Genomic DNA, 23,687 nt, shown 5'->3' with positions numbered 1-23,687 from the left:
AGTATGTAACAAAACTGAACTATGAAATTATATTTTTCATTTGTGTAAGTGATGATGACCGTGGCTGCTTGTTGTGTCATTTGATTGATCTATTCGTAATGTATTAGCCCATGCTTTAAACAATCTAGCCCCCAGTAGCTCCCGCAATCATAATTCTTTGGCGCCACTACTGTATTGGAGTACTATTAAATATTATATATAATATACATTTTGATACATGTGTGTGTGTGTGTGTGTGTGTTTGATGATAATAATAATAATTATTATTATTATAATAACCCTATTGACTATTAAAGTATTAATATTAATATTATTATTATCCATCCAATATATTATACATCCAGCCAATGCTTGATGGAATTTCAGCAAGACTAAAGAATTTTGTGGCTCAAGATGCATGGGTTGCTGGCTGCACACTACTGTTGTCAAAAACTGCAGAAATTTAAGTTATCCTTTAAGTGTATCCTTTAAAGGCAGAGTAGGCGGGCCGGGATGTGACGTACGCGGGGTCAAAGTTGATTTCGTACGTCGGCGTGGTAGTTTGGCGCCAGCATTTCGCGGGGAGCAATAATACAGCAGCAGAAGCAGCATTAAACAATAGGTAAACAGCGGATTCTGAGCATATTATTACCAGGCGAAGTTGCGAGCTATCATTGTGTGCAGCTTGCGTGGATGTTAGCGTTAACTATTTCAGCTTTCTGTCTTCCGCCCAAAAAATAACGAGGTGAGGTGGGCTTCTGTGGTGAATGTTTTTTTCAGCGAGTGTAGGGTGTCAAAATTGGCCCATGGTGCCGAAATGTTTACCTCTGGTTGGATCCGAAGTCACTACAACAGTGCTCTGAACGGTTCGGCTAACCAATGCGTTATGGCTATACTTTATTTACGCGTTGACACTAATATGGGTGCATGTCGTGGGTCCAGATGTGTGCATGTATTGTCATGATGCTACTGCTAGCACTAGGATAGTAGACATTCTGCCCCTCCTTTTTGTATAATCATACATTATCGTAACGTTACCAATCGACGTGCGTCTGAGGCCGTAACGGTAAACCCTGCTGTTTTAGTTACACCGAATGAGCTTTTTTTCTATTTTATTTTCTCCAGTGGTCCATCTTTGTGAAAGTAAGCTTTACAACCCCTGGACACAAGTTGGTATCAGATCATGGATTTGGTAGTTTTCCTATTGCCATATACGTGGATTTCAATATCCACGACTAATCCACTTAGGTCGTCCCAATAGGGCATTCCCTCTTACTAGATTTGCTATAACTGTCTCACTGTTACCAAAATCTTATGTATACAGGTATATAACTGCCCTTTTGGAATCACCTAAGGGCATACTAGTTCTATTTACTTTTGTATGTCGTTCCTGCACTTTGAATGCGTTCACATAATGAGATGTCCCCCCTGCTCTCCCTAGGCTGCGCGTGGGGAGAATGATGGCCACGGCAGCACCAGCAATCGGCTCCAGCCTCTTGCCATTACTGGAGTCCCTGGAGGACAGCACTGCGGGACAGCCAGAGCAGACCGACGTCTACCTCACCATAGCCAGGTAGGTGGTTCCCCTAGCAGCACCCTGTTGTGGCTAGGGTGTTGGACGGTGAGGCTGTTCAATTCCCTGGCTGAAAGGTACTGGTTTTGAGGCCTGTTGTAGGTAGGTAGGTAGGTAGGTACGCAGAGCCAGCCGTTCCCACACGCAAAGTCTGAGACGCAGTGTTGAGCACCACACGCAGTGTTGACTTGTCGTGAAGAGAACTGGATTGACATAAAAGCATGACTAACCACTGACAGCATGGCTACGAACAGGCCTGTGGTGAAGCGTATTTCTTTTGAAATGTGATTTATAGCAATTGCTCAGTAGACTTAAAAACTATTACATTAAGGATTGATAAACCCATGGATCCAATTATATACTGAATCATCTGTATCAAGCCGTAACTACTTGTACATTTCTGTGAGTGACAATGCTGACAGCCAATGAGAATAGGTTCTTAAGTGTCCTCAAGATGCCGCACAGCATAACTTGCTCTTTCAAACTTGGCATGACATTGTGCAAAATAACATAGGCCAAGACTGACCTGGCATCCTTGAGCAAGATGCTCAACCTTAAAGACATGTATCTGTATTCACTGCCAGATGCTTTTGATAACGCGGATGGCTCAACGACTTGATGGTGACCAACATGGTAAATAATGGACCATGTCGTGTTGTTTTTGTCTTTGGCAGCCGTCTCAGCGGAGAGGAAGGAAGGCAGTTTCTCCCTGCAGTAGAGAAGAACTTTGCCCGCCTGGGCAAGGCCATCTTGGTGAGTCTTCACTTAGAGATAGTTTTGGTTGTAGCACGCCTTCAACATTGCCCCTTGTGTCATGAAGTCATCGTCATTCCATGCTCAGCGTCATCCTAACTGTTCACACCAAAAGACACATTTTTCACCTGGTCGTGCCATCGCCAAAGTTGTGCCGCGCGACAAATCATAATCTGTCGCTGTGCAGTTATGTCAGGCGAACTTTGTCTCGCAGCGAATTTTGTCGCGCAACATCTTTTGCCCGCCAACGGTGCTTTATGCCAATTCATTCTCATCAACCACGGCCGAGATAACCACCACTGCGTGTCTGTACCTGTTGTGGTAGAGGGAGAGACGTCGTTTATGGGTTAATAATATCATCCGGAGGCACACACAGCTTTGTGCCGTGATATTATATATATCTTATATAATATCATATCATTTTATATATCCGGGGGTCGCAAACGGCAACAATCACTTTCTCCTCCGAGCTGCGGTTCACTGCGGAGTGCAGGGAACGGTTGGCCGGTTGAACGCTGATTGGCTGTTTTACGTTACTTCACCCAGGGAGTGAACGCTGATTGGCTGTCACCACGCGAACGTCGCGGCAAAGTTCAAATATTTCAACTCCAGCGAAATTGTCGCGCTGCAAATCCTCGTGAACACGCTCGCCTGTGACAGGGCAAAATGTCGCGCCGTCAATCAAATCTTGCCACAGGTTTTTCTAGCGTCAAATTTCGCCTGATTCGCGTCTCTACGTTGACTTTGTATGGACTGGTGTTGCGCCGTCATGTTTGGTGTGAACACACAGTAAAGGTTGAATATCTAGCTCTTAACATTTTGTGCATGCATATTTTTCCCCATTTCATGGTATTTCTAACTATTTTGTGTTTTTTATATTTTACTTTATTTCTATTGTTTCTTATCATTTTCCATCTTTAGCAGAGCAATAATGACTTCATGATTTCCTTCGGGATAAAGTAGTCTGATTCAGAATTTCATTTATTTGCTTGGCCTTCCAATTGCTCTGATGGGAATTTGAATGACACTATTTGTTTGTTTTGTATTTCTTTCTTCTCTAGACCCACATCACTGGTCCTAACCCTGAGCTCAGCCAGGCAGCCTTGCAAGCCCTGGGCTTTTGTGTGTACCACGCACATGTTGTCTCTGGGGTTTCTGGTAAGCACACACTGAACATCTATAATGCACAGTGTCTAAATATGATTTAACAGGCTTAAGATTCAAGGAATTTTATAGTTTTAGAAGGCCAACTTTTGTTCTTTGTTTTCCACCCCAGAAAACTTTGCTTCAGAGATCTTATCAGCACTTTGTTCCCTGGTTGTGACCTCAACGGATAAAAACTCCTGCACCAGGGCATTATGGGTCATCTCCAAACAGAGCTTTCCCTCCGAGGTCGTGGCCAAGAAAGTGAGTCCCCACCGCTTGTTTACATACAGGGCAATGTACTTCTTACGATGGTTCATATCTTCACATGACCTGTCCGTGCAGGACGGTCATTCGATACTGTAATACCGATGATGCTGTGTGTACTGATGATACTGTAATACCGATGATGCTGTGTGTACTGATGATACTGTAATACCGATGATGCTGTGTGTACTGATGATACTGTAATACCGATGATGCTGTGTGTACTGATGATACTGTAATACCGATGATGCTGTGTGTACTGATGATACTGTAATACCGATGATGCTGTGTGTACTGATGATACTGTAATACCGATGATGCTGTGTGTACTGATGATACTGTAATACCGATGATGCTGTGTGTACTGATGATACTGTAATACCGATGATGCTGTGTGTACTGATGATACTGTAATACCGATGATGCTGTGTGTACTGACGCCCGTTTCCTTTGGTAACCCCAGGTGGACCCGCTACTGGAAATGCTGGAGCGCGTCATGAGCAGACAGGACATCCAGTCGGTGGTGATGGAGCACGAAGCCTTGAATGTGGTGATCAGGTAAACTACAGCTGTGCAGTTGGAGGCATGTGGCTCAGAAGGTTGAGCGGGTTGGCTGGTAACCAGAAGGTTGCTTGTTCGATCCCCGGCTCCTCCTGGCTGTTTGTCGAGGTGTCGAACTGCTCCCGACCTCGCCTTGCGTGGTTAACGTTCGTTTCTTTTACGAACCGTCACATGCTGGCTCTGAGACATTTTCTGACCGCTTCGTTCAGTTCTGGATCGCAGCGGTTGTGATCACCGTCGCCGTCCTTGTGCGTGTGGCCAGGTTGCTGGAGCAGGCCCCGGTCCCGATGGGCGTGGCGGCGGTGCGCTGGTCCAAGCTGGTCATCCCCATGGTGGTCCACTCCGCCTCCAAGGTGCGTCTCCGGGCGGCGGCGGCCATGGAGCTGGGTCTGCCCCTGCTGCTGGAGCGGCAGAATGAGGTCGCCGCCGTCATCGAGCCGCTGATGCCCACGGTGAGCAGGCAGCCTCTTGGCTTTCTGTGTTTATAATGACGTGTCATTCTATGTTTATAAGGATGTCATTCTATGTTTATAATGACGTGTCATTCTATGTTTATAATGACGTGTCATTCTATGTTTATAAGGATGTCACTCTGTTTATAAGGATGTCATTCTATGTTTATAATGACGTGTCATTCTATGTTTATAAGGATGTCATTCTATGTTTATAAGGATGTCATTCTATATCTTGGTTTTCTCTGTTTATAATGACGTCATTCTATATCTTGGTTTTCTCTATGTTTATAATGATGTCATTCTATATCTTGGTTTTCTCTATGTTTATAAGGATGTCATTCTATATCTTGGTTTTCTCTGTTTATAATGACGTGAGTCACTGTCTGGTCCAACACAGTATTGTCCAATATTGATGCCTGCAGACATTCTTTGGTATACAGATCTCTATTTAGATCTACAGTACTTGTATAAATGCCAGGTGTACCGTTTTTGTTCATGTTTCGCCATCAAGTTCTTCATGTATTCCTCATTGCTGCTGCTAGCCTCCATTTCTTGTAGATGTCATGTACACGATTGATTGTATGAATGTTTAAGATGAAGTAAAAATGGTACAGTCTTGCCTACTTACAAACGTGTGTATCATGTACTTACTTCTTTCCCTCTGTGCCGTTACAGATACTCATACCGGAGCTACAGAAACTATTTGCGTCCAAGAACGAAGTGAATGTGCTCAAACTCTGGCCTCTATTCGTCAAACTTCTGGGAAAGGTAAGACGCTCGCTTGTAAAAATGAAAACGACAACATGCATCCAACGTTGAATGTTGTACCACTTTTTTGAGGGGGGGAGACTGAGGGAACCCAACATGGCTTCTTCCAAACGCCGTGCATCTAGACATGTTCCTTATTCCTCCAACAGCAACTCCACCGCGGCGGGCCCTTCATCAACTCCCTACTGCACCTGGAGGAGCTGGGGTTCCGCAGCTCCTCGCCCAACATCAAGAAGATCGCCTTTATCGCCTGGAAGAGCCTCATCGACAACTTTGCCCTCAACCCTGGTGAGCCATAGAGTCCACCTTCAGCTGAGCTAACCATTGTGTCGACTGCCCAGCTCCGATACGGACTACCCGGACCGTTCATGGACTAAACGTTTAGGGTTGAGGGAGGCTGATGGTCTCCTCCTCTTGGCTCCATGTGATTTCCCTCGCTGTAGAGATCCTGTGCAGTGCCAAGCGCATGAAGCTGCTCCTGCAGCCGCTGCTCTCCATCCACGTGCGCACAGAGGCCCTGCAGCTCAGCCGGCTGGAGGTGTGGTGGTACCTGGTGGTGCGGCTGGGCCCCAACCTGGGCCCCCACTTTGAGCAGGTCAGAGGGGCCGCGATGCTTTCTTTCTCGCGGCACGCACGCGAGGGGAAGACTCTTGAGTTTAGTTTTTGCAATTGTTAAGCACTTGGTGTTGCTGTTTTGCATGAAAAACGCTGTGTAAATAAAGTTTGGTTTGATGTACGTTTCCTGGTAGGTTTCCGTACCGTTACTCCAGTGCACCATCAGCACAGAATCGTCCACACTCCAGACCGGGACGCCAGCCAGAGGAGCAGGGCAGAGCAGCACCCTGGTCTCCTCCACTCCAAAGACCGGTACATCCACATGCTCTGAAACCTGCCGCGTTCCCGGGGTTAGAAGAGGGCACGATGGGCTGTGGCTCACAAAGCTTACTGCATCTCGCTGTTCTGATTGGCTCTTTTTGGTGTGGTGCAACATGTTGAAACGTGCGTAAAAATGTCCAACGATTTTCCGCCAATCCTAACTGGCCAGAGGCTGGACTTTGGAATTTCATATATGGCTACCCAGGTCACAAATACAGTAACGGTCACAAATACATTGGATGCACTGTTGTTGAAGTTTTTTTGTTTTGGTGGCGTGTTCTCGCAAGCTGTCGGAACACTGCAGGATGCAACACAGCCTGCCGGTTGCGGGCTGTTTGTTTTTACGACGGGGTCAGTTGAGACGTAGTCCTTCACTAGGTGTTGCGTGGCTGAAGGCAGCGCTGTAGTTCGACTACCATGCACACCCTGTGGTGACCAGCGCCTGCGTAGGTCCCTGATATTTAAATACATCACACCCTAGGGGGTGCAGTGGACATTTTACTGAATGCTGTATTTCTAAATCCTTCCCCCAGGTAATCCAACGTGCTTCAACAGCCCTGCCAACACGCCGCGCCTGAACCTCAGCAGCAGCCAGCAGGCCGGCCACAGCTTCCCCCCCATCCAGCTGCTGGGCCTGGAGATGCTGCTGCACTACTTCCTGGGGCCGGAGGTTGTTGCCGCGGCAGCCAGGGTCAACCTGCAGCTGACACTGGGTGAGGGCGTCGGACATGGTGGCCTACATGGTGGCCTGCTTGAAGATGTTGCTTGAATGCCTTTTTTTTTTCTCTCTCTCTCTCTCTTTAGGCATTTATGTCACAGTCCTCTGTTTTATTTATTGGAATATTTGGGAAGATCCAATGTTTTTGTTGTTAATGTTGCAAAAAAAGGCTGTTTTGAATGTTTTTCCACAGCAGTATTGATTGACGCTCTGTTTGTTTGATTGATTCACTTCTCAGCAGTACAAACAATCTTTAAAACTCTCACAGAATCGACGAGGAGGCCAATAGTAATTCCAAATCTTTTCTCTTCATCTTCAGAGCCGCTGACCCACTCCTTCCTGTCGGGGGGCTCTACCTTCTCCAAGCACGCAGCCCTGCTCATCTCCCGCGTTACGGACGGCTTCATGAGCGTCGGCGCTGATGCCCCAGGTAGACCCCAAGGGGCTGAAGGATGAGATGCAGGGTACTTAAACAGACTCGACCTAATCGACATCACTTCCTTTGTAGATTCCCTCCTGGTCCTCATTTGGAGGAGCCTGGTCAGTTTGGTCAGCTCCACGGTAGACTCTGGTAAGTGTTCCCTGACCAATCACAAAGTGACGATCTCCTCAACACCTCCTCCACCTCCACCTGCCGGCCCGCCCCGTTCTCCTCTTTCTCACACGCTTTTCGATGAGGACGTTTCATGTGTTTTTAAGTGTGTTGTGGCGGCTGCTGTTTTGCGGGGGGGCTCTCTGTGGGTCGGCACCCAGCAGCGTCACACAGAGTACACTGAGTGGGCCCCTTGTCACGGGCGGGGCCCGCGAGCCCCTGGCCTCGCCCGCTTCACCCGGCCCACCCTACACCATCTCAATCAGTTTAAGTCTGAGCGGTGCTGGGGGCCGTTTGTGGCTCTGTGTCGCTGTGACGACCTGTCCACTCTGAGGGGCTCCCCGGGGCCCCAGTGATGACCATCTACTGGCACTGTTGGAACACACTTCTTATTTATACACACTACTTGTTTTAGTACATGCTTTTGTCCAAATCCCGAATACCATGCTGTGTTTTTCATTTATAAGCAGCGAGGCATCTCACTCAGGGATGCCCTCGGCTGGGCCCCTTGGTTCAAACCCCTGAACTCAAACATGTGTGTTCCTGTGCCCCGGTCGCAGGGAGCGGCAGTAAGAAGGAGCGGCAGGGCTCCGAGGTGCTGACTCTAATGCTGCAGGCCCTGCAGACCATCGCCTCCTCAGAGGCCCTTCCAGCCAGCAGAGTCCTGGTAAGAGCGGAGCCCCACTGGTACAGGTTGACCCCATCAGGGGGAAGGCGTGGCTCAACCCTAGGTTGTGGTTCACCTGTAAAGCTTTTGCTCATGCGCCTCCTTCTCTTGTTTTGCATGCAATGGTCTTGTTTATGTCTTTCGATGCATGTTACGCTTCCTGTGTGGAACTGGGTATCCCTTGCTCAGACCCCCCGTCTTCTGCTCTCCCAGGTCCTTTTCGAGATCACGGTGAAGGGCATCCACCCCAGGGTGCTCGGCTCTGCAGCCTACCAAGTGGGGAAGATGGACGTGCTCAATGTAAGGGCTAGTGTTGTCACAGACATTTGTGTGTGTGTGTGTGTGTGTGTGTGTGTGTGTTAATGCTTTTGTCTCTCTGTCTCAGGGCACCCCAGCACTCTTCCTCATCCTCCTCCTCTACAACAGCAACAAGCTGTCGTCCTACGCAGAAGATGAGAGGTGAAGATGCCTCTACATTGATTTTGTTTTCCAGGAACGGTTTCTAGGCTTTTTCCATCCAGATGAGACGACTCAGTGTGTCGTATGGGACCGATGTCTGACCATAAATGGTCATGGCTGTTACCATTTGTGGTCATCACTGGTCTATTTCATGAGCGTTAAATCGTCTTTAGAGTTTGTGGGCGTGGGTGTCCTGACCGTATATGGTCTTTCCCGTCCCCAGGTTCTTCCAGTGTCTGACCACGCTGGTGGGCTGCGGCCTGGCCGGCCCCACGTCGTCGCTGGCGTTGGGCGAGGCGGTGCTGGGGGCGGTGGGCCGCAGGGCGTCCTCTGTGGCCAACAAGGAGCACCTGTGGCGCATGTGGAGCGCCGTGGTGACGCCGCTCACAGACGCCATCACTCAGGTGTTAGGCGTCAGAGCAACCCTGTTGCACTTTGTCCTTTCTGCTCAATGATGGTGAAGGTGACCTCTTATGCCTCCAGGTGTGAGTGTGATTACAAGCCCTTTTGAAAATCTGCCTCTTCTGACATCACAAGTGGGCGTGTCCACCTAGATGTGTGCTGATAGGTCAGTCAGCGTACCCAGTGGACCGGAGCAAACGCTGCTCATATGTCCGTCACACATCTGGGTGGACACGCCCACCTGTGATGGTCCAAACGGCTTGTAACGGTTAATCACACGCACAGCTGGTGGTGTAATAGGTCACCTTTTTAAATATCTTTATAGGAACTGTGTCTGGAAATTGTAATTATTTCTGTCAAATAATTAATTAGAAAACTATTTTACTTGTCATGGTAGTTGTACGAGTTTTCCATTTAAAGTTTGTTCTCTCGCTGGCTTCCTTTAGTCCAACGAAGTGAACCAAGGCGACGCTCTGGAGCACAACTTTGGCGCGGTCCACTCCTCCCTCATGTTCCCCATCACACACCTCCTGCTGGGCGCCCCTCTCCACCAGGTGGGTCCTGGGGTCTCACTACCACCCACTCACCATGCTCACTGGCCTCGACCGGCTCTGAACCATGTGCCCTTGAGTAGCCTGGTTCGGCCTCGTTGATGACCTTGATCTCTTATATGGTCTGTGTTTATACTGCGCTTTTCAGACCAGTGGCCTCTCAAAGTGCTTTACAATATTGCCCTAACATTCACCCATTCAGGCACACACTCACACACTGACAGCCAGCTGGCCGGGAGCAGTTAGGGTTCTGCGTCTCGCTCAGGGACACCTCCACACTCGGAGGAGCCAGGGCTCCAAGTAGCAGCCTTCTGGTTACCAGCCAAGCCGCTGTACCTCCCGAGTCACATGCAGCCTATATCACTATTGTTCACTAAAAACCCTTCACAGACGACCCACAAGTCCTTGCTGCTGATGTGGTCCAAGCTGTACCGGGTGTTTGCCCGCTGCTCCGCCCTGGTGCCCACGGTGGAGGAGAACGTCTGCTGTGAGGAGCTGTGTATCAAGATGGCCTCCGTCCTCAACACAGAAACGCTGGCTGTGAGTTGTGGGCGGGGCTAGCAGGGACACTAGGTGGACACGGTGAAGGGTGGCTGACCGGGCTGGTTGTGACTCGGGGGGGTATTTGGTTGTCTTTCAGCACCCTGCCACCTTGGATGCGGTCTCCAGTATTCTCCAGGTCATGGTGGAGTGTGTGGACTTCTCTCCGTACACGCCCACGTTTCAGCAGAAGACCAAGTGTAGGTTTTGTTTGTTTCCGTCCGTGCAGTGGTTCAGATTCAGCGTACCAAGTAGTTATCCTGTGGGAAATATGCTCTGCTCAAGATGAACAAAAATAATAATACAAATCGAAATCGGGGTGAAAACAAACAGAAATGCATACTAGTAGGGTACACACTTGTTGCATGTCAAAAAAGATGCACACCTACAGTACACAAAATGCAATCTAATATATAGCTCAAGTCCCTGAAAGGCCTGGCTGTTGCACGTTACTACAGCAGCTGTAAATGTGCCCCCCATCAGCCCCCCGCACGCCCGTCAACTGGACTCGCAAGAGGAGCCAGGCCCTGGGGAACCTGGCCGCCTTCCAGGCCCGCCTGCTCCAGGCTCTGGACGCCTTCCTGGTGGCGGACGGCCCCTCAGAATCCACCGGGCTGGCGCTGGTCTCCATCCTGTCCACGCTCTTCAACAGCCTGGCCCAGGCCACACCCCTGCGGGCGGTGCTGGGCTCCCTGGCTCCGCCCCTCGCTGTCCTCTACAGGCGGGCCAACACCAGCGAGACCCCCACCTTCTCCCCCCAGCTGGTGACGAAGGTGGGAGTTTTTATAGTGTTATGGTGATCGGAGTTAAAAGATCGGGGAAGCATTGGGTTTTCTAGCCTCTAATAAAGAGTGTGAAATGTGGGTTATTGCAGTCAATGCCAAATTAAAGGATTTGGCCGGTTTGCTAAGACCCCATGTTGAAGTGGTTTATGTCGAGATGTCGAGATGTATTTCAGCCATGATTTATTTTTTTGTCAGCTCTTCAGTTAAACACTGTTAAGGCAAAAACAATGATTTTACACGTTTCTCCAAATGCAGACTTACTTTACTAAAGATGATACTATGGCATTGATCACTATGTTGACAATAATTGAAGATATGACCACGTCAAAACGAAGCGGCAACATGGAATCTTATTTGGGCTTATCTAGTGGGGTTCTCCACACTATCTAAAGTGATGGTGCTGTGCTGAGTTGTTGCCCTCCTCTGGCCCCTCGGTGCAGCTGGAGAAGTTCCTGGTGGAGGTGCTGGTCTGCCTGCAGAGTCGCTCCACGCTGGCCTACGACGACCAGCTCCTGGTCTACCTCTCCCCCCTGCTCTGCGTCGCCTTCCCACACAAGAACAAGGCGCTCCGTACGCAGGCCACGCACTTCTGGAACGCCACCTTCGCCAAGGCGTCCAGCCTCACCTACCCCGACGAGCTGAAGTAAGACCGAGCCCCGCCCCGCTGGGTCGACCTGTTTAACATGCGTTGTTCCGTAGCCTTAAAGGTGGCTCATCACACTCACACCTGGTGTCAGTGTGATGAGCAGTTACACGCCGTTTTGAAAATCGGGCTCTTCCGACATCACAAGTGGGCGTGTCCACCTAGAACTTTTCAAAACGGCTAATCACACTTGCACCTGGTGGTGTGATATGTCACCTTTTAACGTGCGTTGTTTTGTAGCCTTAACGTCTGTAACGGTTGCCCTCTCGCAGGCCGGTCCTGAGCCAGGTGAAGAGGAAGACCCCCATCATCCTGCCAGGCTTTGAGGTCCTGGCCATGTCTGACGAGCACAGCGGACCGTATTCGGTGGGTGTGCCTTTTGTTAAAGGGTGTTCTCGGGTATCAGTAGCAGCTCCTTCCCGTTTGTTATTGGACCTGACTGTGTGTGTGTGTGTGTGTGTGCGTGTGCGTGTGTGTGTGCGTGCTTGGCTGCAGAGCGACTGTTCGCAGCTGGAGACAAAGCTGAGTGGTGTGCAGATGCCGTCGGCGGGGAAGAGGGACTCCCTGCTGAGCAGGGCTACCGAGCTGAAGGACCACAGCTCCAAGTCCCTCGCCAAACCCGTCTCGGTAAGAATGCGGACATGTTTGATTTTAAATGGGAAGTGTATTGTTGTGCTTTGACCTTTTTTATTTTTCATGTAATTTATTTGATTTGTATAAAATTTTATTTTGTACAATTTCATTGGTAGTTTACTATGAGGGTTACATGCATCATGACGAAAAGGGTAAATAAATGGTAAATGGACTGCTTATATTTAGCGCTTTTGTAACCAGTGGCCACTCAAAGCACTTTACAATATAGCCCAACATTCACTCATTCATACACACATTCACACACAGCCAGTCAGGACCAGTTTGGTTAAAGTGTCTCTAATGGGCTATTTACATCTACAGACGGCTCAGCGAGGAGTATGATACGTATTATTACTGACTGTAACGTATGGACCTGGAAAATCTTAATAAAAAAAAAAAGTGTCTTTCTCAGCTCAACGCTCGACCCGGAGGAGCCGGGGTTTGAACTAGCAACCTTCCGGTTACCAGTCAACCCGCTCTACCTCCTGAGCCACATGCCGCCAGAAAAGAGAGCAATGTCAATTTTTTCTTCTTATCGCGGCAGACCAAGCTGGACTTCGGTTCTCCCAAGCCGCCCCCCAGAGGGGTCCTGGAGGAGGAGGCCTCCATCGACTTTGTGTTCATTCCTCCGGAGAACAAGGAGCGCGTGCTGACGGAGCACCAGAAGGAGGTCAAGAGGACCAAAAGGTGATCCACACGCGCTGTCCCTCACTACCTTAGACCCTTCAGTGTAGTAGACATGAGTGTTCTTACAGAGCCGTTGTTTTGTGGTGATCAAACAGGGGCGACATCCCTGCCATGTACAACAACCTGGACGCCTCCCTGGACACCACAGCCTTCACCCAGTACACCCAGAGCCAAGACGAGTCCGCGTTAGTTCCAGCAAACCGCACAAATGCAAATTTGGTGAACTCCCTTGTAGATGCTTTGAGTAAAACCCTAACTTCTTTTCACCCTCAGAGAGAAGTTGATTGCGGAACAACCCGAAAGTGCTAACCCTGTCAAGGTACTTAAACCCTTAAGGGTCAACAGCCGATGGTTTACTCTAGAATAGTCAAATAACCTTTCAGTGGACTGATTAGTAGTTAAATCTTGCATAATCTTGAGTATCATATGATTTCATAATCTTGTTATGAGCCAATTTACAGAGCAACTAACGAATAAACATTTAGAATCCGAGAAAAATAAATATCTTACAAATTAGAGTAAAATCAAAACAAATCTTCGGCAAGATTGATTCATTTCTTTTAATTGTCCTTAAAGGTTCTGTCTATAAATACAATCCCGGTTTCATTCCAGGTTGATGAAATGGAAGTCGATGGAGAGTCTGACCTTCCATACAAGGACACCGAGGACCACATCAGCCCCGACGCCGCAAAGAACAAGGACGTGGAGCAGGAGGGGGAGGGGGTGGTCCTGGCGTCGGCCGACATGTCCATGCAGGATGCCCAAGAAGACCCAGAGCCGAACGAGGAGTGCGCCAGCGCTGACGTCTCCGGCTCCTCGGACCTGGTCTCGGGCACGCCACCGAAGCACAACAGCAGAAGGCAGTCCTTCATCACCCTGGAGAAATATGTGGAAGGCAAGGCCGCCAGCCCCATCCAGGTGACCAAGTTCACGGGACGCCTCGCACCCACCGCCAAGGGCAAAGCCAGCCCCTCATCACAGGGCGGGGATGAGCCGACGCCGTCGGAGACCCTCCGGCCCGCAGAGTCTAGCTCGCCACCGGACAGCACTGACACAAAGAGCAGCGTGCCGGGGGAAAAGCCCGCCAAGAGGCATTCAAGTGGCGGAACAGAAGATGAAGATGTTATCCCGGACACGCAGACTACTGCCGGGGATGAGAGCACAACCGTAAGTACTGTGACAAAGGAAGAATTGGATGGCGGTGCTGGTCCAGAGGAGCAGGAAACAAATGGAACCAGTCAAGAGACTGAAGAGTCCGATGGGTCTCCAGATGATTCCCAGAATTCCCAAGGCACCTCTGAGGATGCATCCAGACGGTCTGGGCGCCTCAGGGTGCGTCCCCGGTTACCAGGACAATGTTCAGAGGATTGGGAGAACGCAAAGAAGAAGGATAAGCACTCCGCGGAATACAAGGGCAGGAGTGGTTCTCTCACCGCAAGCCAAGCAGACGACCGGTCACCACCAAGCAGGTCTGGCAGGCGGGGGAGATCGGCCACTTCCGAAACAAACCACGGCGACGAAAAACTGAGGAGGAGTCCTCGGAATGACAAGAGGAAGTTCTCGCAAACAGATTTACCGCCCAGGGGTTCTCGCAAGACAGCATTGTACAGCCAGTCACAAGATCTGCTCGGCTCGGAGGAGGAGAAGCCCCAGAGGAGAAGCCCCAGAGGAGGCGAGCAAAGCCAAACGGACTCTCAGTCAGACACCAATGCTGATACGGACAGCCAGTCCCAGGCAAGGCGGAGTCTACGGAAGACTGCAGCTGCCACAGAGACTGAAAAGCCTGCCAAGCCCAAGCAGCAGGGCAGAGGCTCAGCGGTGGAGAAACCACCACTAAGCTCGAGGCTTAATGCTCCCAAACCCTTATCAGCCGTCGACAAACACGAGCCCCAGCCAACGGGCTCTCCAGCACCCCCACACTCTCAGAATGAAAGCCAGTCCCAGGAAGTGCCAGACACAAAGACCACGGTTCTCAGTAACTCTGAGGAGTTTGAACCTGAGAGGCAGGCTGGGAAGGATGAGGCCATGACATCCCTGAGCACACCCCAGGCGGATGCACCTGTGACACCTGCACCCCAGGCAGCTGCACCCCAGGCAGCTGCACCCCAGGCAGCTGCAGCTCAGGCACCTGCACCCGAGGCAGCTGCACCCCAGGCAGCTGCACCCCAGGCCCCTGCTGCACCCCAGGCCCCTGCTGCACCCCAGGCCCCTGCTGCACCCCAGGCCCCTGCTGCACCCCAGGCCCCTGCTGCACCCCAGGCAGCTGCACCCCAGGCCCCTGCTGCACCCGAGGCCCCTGCTGCACCCCAGGCCCCTGCTGCACCCCAGGCCCCTGCTGCACCTGAGGCCCCTGCTGCACCCCAGGCCCCTGCTGCACCCCAGGCCCCTGCTGCACCTGAGGAGGCCCCTGCTGCACCCCAGGCCCCTGCTGCACCTGAGGAGGCCCCTGCTGCACCCAAGGAGGCCACACCTGAGGCTACAACTGAGGCCCCTGCTGCATCCGAGGAGGCTGCACCCCCCGAGGAGGCTCCTGCACTTGAGGAGGCTGCACTCGGGGCTCCGGCTGCGCCCGGGGCTCCGGCTGCGCCCGGGGCTCCGGCTGCGCCCGGGGCTCCGGCTGCGCCCGGGGCTCCGGCTGCGCCCGGGGCTCCGGCTGCGCCCGGGGCTCCGGCTGCACGGCCCTCCCAGGCCGACCGCCATCCCAAAGCCCGTCGCAATCAACTGAGCTTGTTAGTAGAGGCCTCCAAGGGGTCGCCGTCTGATGAGGACAAGAGAAGGGCCGGTGCAGCCAGCTCCATCAGCCAGGAGGACTCTCAAGCGCTCACTCCCACTTCTTCCGGCAGCCAGCTGCAGAACAGACTCAGGCGAAGGAGCAAGGCCTCCGCACAGGCGCTTGAGGCTTCTGACAAAAGCCAAAATTCAACCGAAAGCGAACTGGATGCCGAGGCTCAGGCGTCCCCTTCTGCTGTCAGACCGAGGACCAGAAGCAGCATGCCGGCTGGGCAGCAGCTCTCCCAAACCATCTTCTCCTCCCCGGATAAGGCTGCCTTAGAGGCCCGTAAACCAAAAACAGGCCGGGGCAAGTTTCCAAGACGGAGGTCATCCCAAGTCCTCCTGGCCAACAGTGAGACCTCCGAGTCGGAATCGTCCGAGACTAGAGAGTCTCCTCCCCCGAAGAAGATGATCAGGGATCAGAAGGGCCCTCTGGTTCCGAGCCCTTTGACAGTACAGAGCGCTGCCAGTGACGGTGCCTCTGAACCCTCTCAAAGGGAAGCCTCACACAGGGGCAGTCCCACAGTAAGCCCCTTTAAAACCACCTCTCTGTTGGTGTCGCAGAAGGAGGCATTAATCTCACTTTCAAGGGTGCCGTTGGTTTTCACGAAACTCGAGCAGCAATGTGCGGTGGGGGTTACCCCAATTGTAGCCCTGGAGCCAGTCCCAGAGAAAGCGGGAACCGAGAACACAAAGCCCATTGCTCCCAACATGGACTTGATGCACAAGCAGTCTCCAATTGTTCCATCTCTAGAAGACTGCGAGCAAAGGCTTTCTCAAGCAGAGCTGGACCCCTCGAACCAGGTTCCTCTGGATTGTGAGACCACTGACACGACAACAGAACATTCTCCGGAGGGTCTTCTACCCCCTGGTCCCGCGGTGCCCACCTCCACCACAAACGCCAGCTTGAATGAGGACGACGACGGCGACGATGAGGTGTTCACCGACGCTACAGATCTGCCGTCTGCTCCAGCAGACCATCGTTCCACGCCGGCGACGTCCAGTGAGGCCACTGCGGACCAGAGCTCGTCGGTCTCTCTCTGCTCAGAGGAGAAGGTTCAACATCTGGCTCGACCGGCGCAAGAGGAGGTCGTTGAGGAAGAACCACAGGCAGACTCTTCAGAACCACCCAGAGTACGGGATGGGTGCGAGGATGCTGCTCAACAGGACGAGGGGGAACCTCAAACGGCCCTGGAGAAACTTGTAGTGGAAGAGGAGCTGGGCCAGATCAGCTCACTGGAAGACCCAGCAGGGTCAGCCCAAGCCACGACGAGTGTCCAGGAAGAAGTCAGGGCAGCACAGTCTGTTCCATGTCGTCAAGCGGTGGTGGAGGAACGAGGCGCACCCCCTACAATGGAGGGCGAAGAAGACGAAGCCACTCAAATAGACAAGGAAGAGGCAGAAACGGCCAGCCTCGCTCCTGTTGGTCCGCTGGCTGGTGGCCGTCCAGCCCTGTGGACCTCGACGCTCGCCGCCAAAGAGGACAGTCAGGCTTCTCCTGCAAAGCAGCGGACCCCCGAGGTGGGGGCGGGACCGGAGGTGGCCCAGAGCCCCAGTGGTCGGACCCGCGGCACGTGGTCCCCCTCCGCTTCCCCGTCCTCCAGCATCCTCAAGAAGGCCCAGAAGAGGGCGTTGGAGGAGGACGCCATCTCGCCTCTGGTCAAGGTAACACATCCCAGGACTGTTTAATTAATCACATTTTAGCACGATTTAGATTTTTGGGTCAAGCGATCTCCAAACTAATATAGAGTTGAAACGTAATTCATCTATTTTAATTAAATGTTTTATAGAAACTGCAAAAATGAACAGCTGGATACATTTTTGTACATTATTTTTGATTTTAACGTTTTCAATTTTACATTTTTTTTTGGTCTTTTTTTAAGGGGAAATTTCAAAGTTCTCAATTAGTGTTTTTTTTTTTTTTGAGAAATGCTGAATAAATGCATAATGTTTCCAAACTCAAAAATAATCATTTGAATAATCGTGATTTCAATATTGACCAAAATAATCGGGATTATAATTTTTTTCATAATCAAGCAGCCCTAGCGTTCCTTCAACTTGGTGTGTCAACAAGTGTCTAATTTAGTCTTTTTCTTATACAGTATAACCATGGGGTGCACTACCTGTTTAACCAGTTACATCACTGTTCCACAGTCCAGGCGCGTGTCATTCGCCAACCCCATCCATCACCAGGAGCTGGCCGACGACATCGACCGACGCAGCCCCGTCGTCAGGACCAGCTCGCCCAAACGGTTCAAAACCAACAGCGCCATCCCTCAGCCTAAGGTCATTATCGGGAGGAGAGCTAACATTCACAGCACGCATCTACAAAATGGGATTTCCGTTGTTAGTAAAATGTTGGTATAGTTGATTCACTGAAAAAACCCAGACAGTTTGGCAGTAGAAAACCCGGCACTAACTCGGATCAATGGCGTGTTACAGTACGTCACCACGCCCACCAAGGGGCCCCTGGGCCTCAGTCCGAGGAACCTCCATAGCTCCGGCTACAAGAGCTCCAAGAAATGTCTGGTACGTCCTTCACGAGGATACTGTGGTGTGTGTGCAGATGGAGAGACGGGCTAGACGACGGTATCATAGACCCTATATTCTACACCACTATTGAATATAGATGCACCGTTTATAGGACAACGGTTAACGACAAATTCAAACCGACATCACAATGTAATGGAACACTATCCAAATCGAAACGGCTGAAAAATCAAAAGCTTTTTCTTTTACAATTCAATAGTTAAATAAAGATGTTATAATATCAATTCATCTCAACACATAGGCCTGGCCTAAAGGAAAGAGCAGTTACTGTATATGTTGACTGCTTCCAATGTTGTGTTAGTCATACTATAGAATGATTTATTGCTTTTGTTTAGTGAATAATACAGAACATAAGGAACTTAAAAAATCACACTAAAACGCAATCGTAATATTGGTCGAAATAATCACAATTTGGTTATTTCCCCAAATCGTTCAGCCCTAGCGCCGTACTTAACTTCTGCCATCCCCTCGTTTCCACCGCCGCCTCCCAGATGTCAGAGATGAGCCAGGAGCCCCGGGCCGTTCCCAAGGACTGCGTCTTCCCGTCGCTGGTCTGCTGCTCGGCGCCCATAGAGGCTGTGCTGCCTCTCATCTCCACCAACATGTGGTGAGCACATGTGTTGGTCTCACACCGTATGAGAGATGTGGGCATGTTGTAAAGGCTTAATTCATGTTTTATATTAGTTTTGTATTCATGTTTTATGTTGTAATAGGAGATCAGAAAGGCACATTGAGCGTGTAGCATCTAGCGTACATAAGCTGACGGTGCTAACGGTGTCTTAGGTTAAGTTTTTACCTTTCTTTCTTCTTTCTTTCTTTTACCTGCAACTCGCCTCATTGTCGCCCGCTAGGCCGCGTGGGTTTGGTCAGCTGGTGAGGGCCAAGAACATCCGGACGGTGGGGGACCTGAGTTCACTCAAGCCCCTCGACATCAAGACGCTGCCCATTCGCTCGCCCAAGATCTCCAACGTCAGGAAGGCCCTTCAGCTGTATGAGGCTCAGGTTGGTCCATTTAAGAGGAACTGTATGCTGCATTAAAAGTACGCCCCGTTGGTTACCGTCATCGATGGCTTCACTCAGAATTGTTATTTGATAACCTGCTGTTAACTTTTCCGTTAAGATCAGTCTTGTAAAGCATTGATGATTTTCTCCACTGCATTTTTGTACATTATACTTAATAATAGATCACGACAGGCTGTGGTATACGGTCATTATACCCCCTTAGCTGTGGTATAATGACCGTATAACACTGACTGAAGTGATCTATTGCTTTTATAAAACGGTTACGTAAGTATGGCGAAATGAAACTCATAGACACCCTCAATTTTGAAAAAGCTAGAAAGTCGGAAAAGCATTTTTTTTTAACAAATACAAAAAAGTAGTCCCTCCTGGCTGCCTGCAAAGTGTACGGCGGTTGCTATGCAACGCACTGTAGCGTCCTTCAGAGAGAAGGCTAGAGACGGTAGCTCGGTTTAACCTACTATGGAGTTCACCCACCGTGTGCCTATTGCATTACAACATTTCCACCCTCTCCAGCAATCAACATGTTTTTAGGCTTCAGTGAACTATGCTATTGCTTTTATATATAAATAAACAACAGTTCAAGTTAGGCGCGGAGTGATACTGAACTCTGTAAACTGAACGGGCGTCATAGCTGTGTGTATACGCTCAATATACAACAGTTGGGAACCAATCAGATGGCTTGATTTAAGCCACCCGTTTTATACACCGTATTTGAACTTTGAACCATTCTCCTGGCAGCGCAAGATGCGAGGCTGCGGGGACGAGTTGAAGAGCTTCGAGGAGATGGAGAAGATGATGTCCACCACGGAGCCGGAGGAGACCATCACGTCACTCAACCAGGAAGAGGATGACAAGACCCCCCACGAGCCCCTGGGTGAGTGCTTGTTGGACATGGGATAGAAAATGAAGTCGTGACAAACTAGCCCTGTGGTATCTCATGACGGACACATTTTGTTTAAATGACGCAATGTGTAAGATGAGCCCCTCCCAGTTATTATGCGTGAGACTCTCTGTCCACTCTGAGTGGCTGATAGCTCGACTGACTGGGTGGCGGCAGTGGGAGGGGTGGATAGTGAGATGGTTGTAAACAGAGAGAGGGGAACGGGCCATCCAGGAGTTCTTGTGTTTAGCCTATATCAGTTCTGTCCAAGATAGCCTCTCCTCCCAGCTGCCGTGCTGGAGTGGGACTGAAAGTGTTTTGGTAGATGACTCTTCTCCACTGTGACTAGTATGCAGACAACCAGCTTCAACCAGTATCAGTGACCAGTATCAGTAACCAGTATCAGTAACCAGTGTTGGCACTGGTTGCGACTCCTGAGCGCTCTTGCGTCAGTGTTCCTGAGACCTCCAGGTGTGCTCTAGCAACACGGGGCACACTGCAAGTTTTAATATTATTGCAAGGCCCTTATTTGCTCTGTAATCAAAACACCCATTTAGCCAAACTGGGAAACGAGGACATTGTCCTTTTCCCCTTTTTAAATCGATCAGCATTGACTACAGATCTCCAGGAAATTCACTGGTAGGCACTACTAGAAACTTTACACACTGCGACTTTAATGTTTAATCTGATAACCAATTACAGATCACCTCCCTGTTCTTGATGTGTTTTCTATTGAATTTAAACAACATGGGAAAACATTTGACGTGTTTTTTTTTATTTGTAGCCACCGAGTTGGTGGACGAAGACCAGCCTGCGGACCACGAGAGCTTCCTTGTGGAGACGGCGACCTACGATATGGAGACAGAGACCCACACGGTGGAGGCAAAGAAGGAGCCGGTGGAGGCCATGGAGGAGGAGGTGGCAGAGGAGGTGGTGGCAGAGGAGGTGGCAGAGGAGGAGGTGGCAGAGGAGGTGGTGGCAGAGGAGGTGGTGGCAGAGGAGGTGGAGAAGGAGGAGGAGGAGGAGGAGGCCGGACCGAGCGTGGAGCAGGCCCCCAGCAGGCACCTGGCCCCCGGGGGACTGCTCTGCCAGGCAGATGCCCTGAGCTCCAGCGCCAGCCTGGAGGAGCTCAGTCTCTGCACGGCGGAGCAGCTGGTGAGGCTGCACGACGCCCTGGGCGGCGTGATGCGCAGCGTGGTTCTGGAGCTCCAGAGCCGCCTGGGTCATATGGACGGCATGCCCCGATAGGCTGGCAGCCACAGCAAACCATGACATTGCTGTAGGGTCTGCTCACGCTGAGCTGAACCAGAGCGCCAGAACGGGAGGGCTCCTGACGAATGTTTTTTATTGTTTGTAGTTGACACATGTATGGCTGTTGGGCAGTGTGAATATCACGGGAAACGGATGTACAGTTACAGTGTGGTGTCAAACTATGTTTGAAGTGATGGCCATGAAATAGCACTTTGTTTTACCCCCCCGCTCCCGCTCCCCGCAACCGGTCTAGGAAGTGGTCCTTGACCAGACCGACTGACATTTACCAAACAACCTCTTCAACACTTGTACTTTTCATTGTAGTTAATTTATAGGTACTCGATATGGGAAACCGCTGCTTATATTTTAACGCCTCATCCATGGCCACTCCTACTTAGCCACGTCTCATGTAAATTTCTTGCTAGAATTTTGCTATTTGCCCTTTCAATTATTTTAGCATTTGCCTTGCTTATTGGCCTTTTTTATTGTCATAAACGGATAGTTAGGTTATTCCAATGTCTGGGATTTTTATGTTTCATATGCATCAATAAAACACTCAAATGTGGACGTATTGTTTCCGATGTACGATTTGATCTGTTGTCCTCTTTTAAGGTTGTGTGGATGAAAGAGGCCGCACCCATTTTAGAAATCAACGTCAAAAGTTGTAATCCAGCCCTGTGTGTCCAATACTTGGACTGGCATCAAGGTCCAGATCAGCCATGTCTGCCGAAAGAACACAACCAGTGCACAGGTGTCACTGAAAACGTCCTAACAGGATGGGTATGTATATATATATACATATATATATAGGTGTATGGGAGCGTTGGTGGTAAATAAGGAGACGCCACATTGCAGGAGCTTAGTGTGCTTTATTCACTACTGATTAAAGGGCACAGGGTTCACCAGACTTAACAAAACACACGTTTACTACTAGTGGCCAGCCCTGTGAAGGAGGGAAGAGTGAGGCTTTTAGAACTCTTAAGGGCTGGTTTCATCTAGAGGAGAGGGATGGAGAGGCCACGGTTATATTCTATTTCTTCATAATCATCTCAACGCATCTACTACGTTAAGGTCACTCATTTTGCTTCAGGTTTCATACTTCTACATTAGATATGGCTTTGCCAGCGTTACTCTAGTTCATCTGAGCTGTTAAAGATTTGACAAACATAGATTTCATATATATATATATATATATTAAATAGGGTGGTTTTGCAGTACAATACAAGTACATTAGTACTTGTACTGTTGTGTATTGTTATTCCACGTGTCATGTCATCTTCTACCGCTATAGTCTATCGTATCATTTCGATATGATCTGTATATATTCATTATTTATATTGCGTTTCTGTCCGTTCAGGTGTCTATATCATGTCAAATCCACAGGGAAGGAAGGGAAAGAGTCGTACAAACGATAAAAACTAAATTCACATTCAACACTACCATGATTACACAGCGAGCAGATCCTCCAAACAAAACAAAAACAACAACAACAACATTGCACTTAGCCCACGGTACCGCGAGCACAACGAGCGGGATTGACCAATCCGCTTCCCCCTGTGGCTGTCTCTCGCCCACTCCTGAGAGAGGAGGCGGGTCGGTGGGCGGGGCCTCTGCGTCTAGACGGCCTCCACGTAGTTGGCGGGCAGCATGCCGGTCTTTCCGGTGCGCTGCACCGTGCCGTACATCCAGCCCTCGTCGATGGACTGCACGTTGACGATCACGTCTCCGTCCTTGAAGGTCACCTCGTCGTTGTCGGCCGCCCCGTAGTCGTACATGGCGCGCACCGTTTTCTGAGGGGGGGGGGCGGGCGGCGGGTTAGTGGTCAGTGGGAGGTCTGTGGGAAGGGTGTGAGTGTGTGTAGTAATCACCACTGTTGTAAAGTGGTGTGTGTGTGTGTTTGTGCTCATCCCGGTGGTAGAGGGGTGTGTGTGTGTGTCTCACCCCGGTGGTAGAGGTGTGTGTGTGTCTCACCCCGGTGGTAGAGGGGTGTGTGTGTGTGTGTGTCTCACCCCGGTGGTAGAGGGGTGTGTGTGTGTGTGTGTCTCACCCCGGTGGTAGAGGGGTGTGTGTGTGTGTGTGTCTCACCCCGGTGGTAGAGGGGTGTGTGTGTGTGTGTGTGTCTCACCCCGGTGGTAGAGGGGTGTGTGTGTGTGTGTCTC

At 50.4% G+C, this 23,687-nt stretch overlaps 2 protein-coding genes across 6 annotated transcripts in view; one reads left to right on the top strand and one right to left on the bottom strand.

The window, feature by feature from the left end:
- The first annotated feature begins 545 nt into the window (after positions 1 to 545).
- rif1 (replication timing regulatory factor 1) lies at positions 546 to 22,320 on the top strand. The gene is made up of 35 exons (XM_084478274.1): positions 546 to 601; positions 1,421 to 1,552; positions 2,227 to 2,305; positions 3,367 to 3,463; positions 3,582 to 3,712; positions 4,179 to 4,273; positions 4,539 to 4,728; positions 5,407 to 5,499; positions 5,649 to 5,787; positions 5,943 to 6,094; positions 6,249 to 6,366; positions 6,909 to 7,088; positions 7,413 to 7,523; positions 7,602 to 7,664; positions 8,246 to 8,352; positions 8,566 to 8,652; positions 8,738 to 8,811; positions 9,035 to 9,215; positions 9,660 to 9,767; positions 10,155 to 10,304; positions 10,405 to 10,504; positions 10,788 to 11,077; positions 11,530 to 11,732; positions 12,005 to 12,098; positions 12,228 to 12,359; positions 12,910 to 13,052; positions 13,148 to 13,237; positions 13,326 to 13,371; positions 13,665 to 17,489; positions 17,979 to 18,110; positions 18,267 to 18,353; positions 18,866 to 18,981; positions 19,226 to 19,376; positions 20,136 to 20,271; positions 21,062 to 22,320. Exons 2-35 carry the CDS (start codon positions 1,437 to 1,439, stop codon positions 21,523 to 21,525), a joined length of 8,280 nt encoding a protein of 2,759 aa, XP_084334400.1. The 5' UTR covers positions 546 to 601; positions 1,421 to 1,436; the 3' UTR covers positions 21,526 to 22,320.
- Positions 22,321 to 22,382: 62 nt separating this feature from the next.
- The window catches only part of neb (nebulin), a 63,420-nt gene continuing 62,115 nt past the window's right edge, over positions 22,383 to 23,687 (bottom strand). For all 5 annotated transcript variants that reach the window (XM_084478637.1, XM_084478633.1, XM_084478636.1 and 2 more), the window contains one exon: positions 22,383 to 23,318. In XM_084478637.1, the coding sequence (XP_084334763.1) occupies positions 23,145 to 23,318 (174 nt within the window). In that variant the 3' untranslated portion in view covers positions 22,383 to 23,144. The remainder of the gene's footprint in view (positions 23,319 to 23,687) is intronic.

The sequence above is a fragment of the Micromesistius poutassou genome (genome assembly GCF_964030765.1).
Source record: "Micromesistius poutassou genome assembly, chromosome: 14".
Classification (NCBI taxonomy): domain Eukaryota; kingdom Metazoa; phylum Chordata; class Actinopteri; order Gadiformes; family Gadidae; genus Micromesistius; species Micromesistius poutassou.
This window is presented reverse-complemented; position numbering and strand designations above follow the sequence as displayed.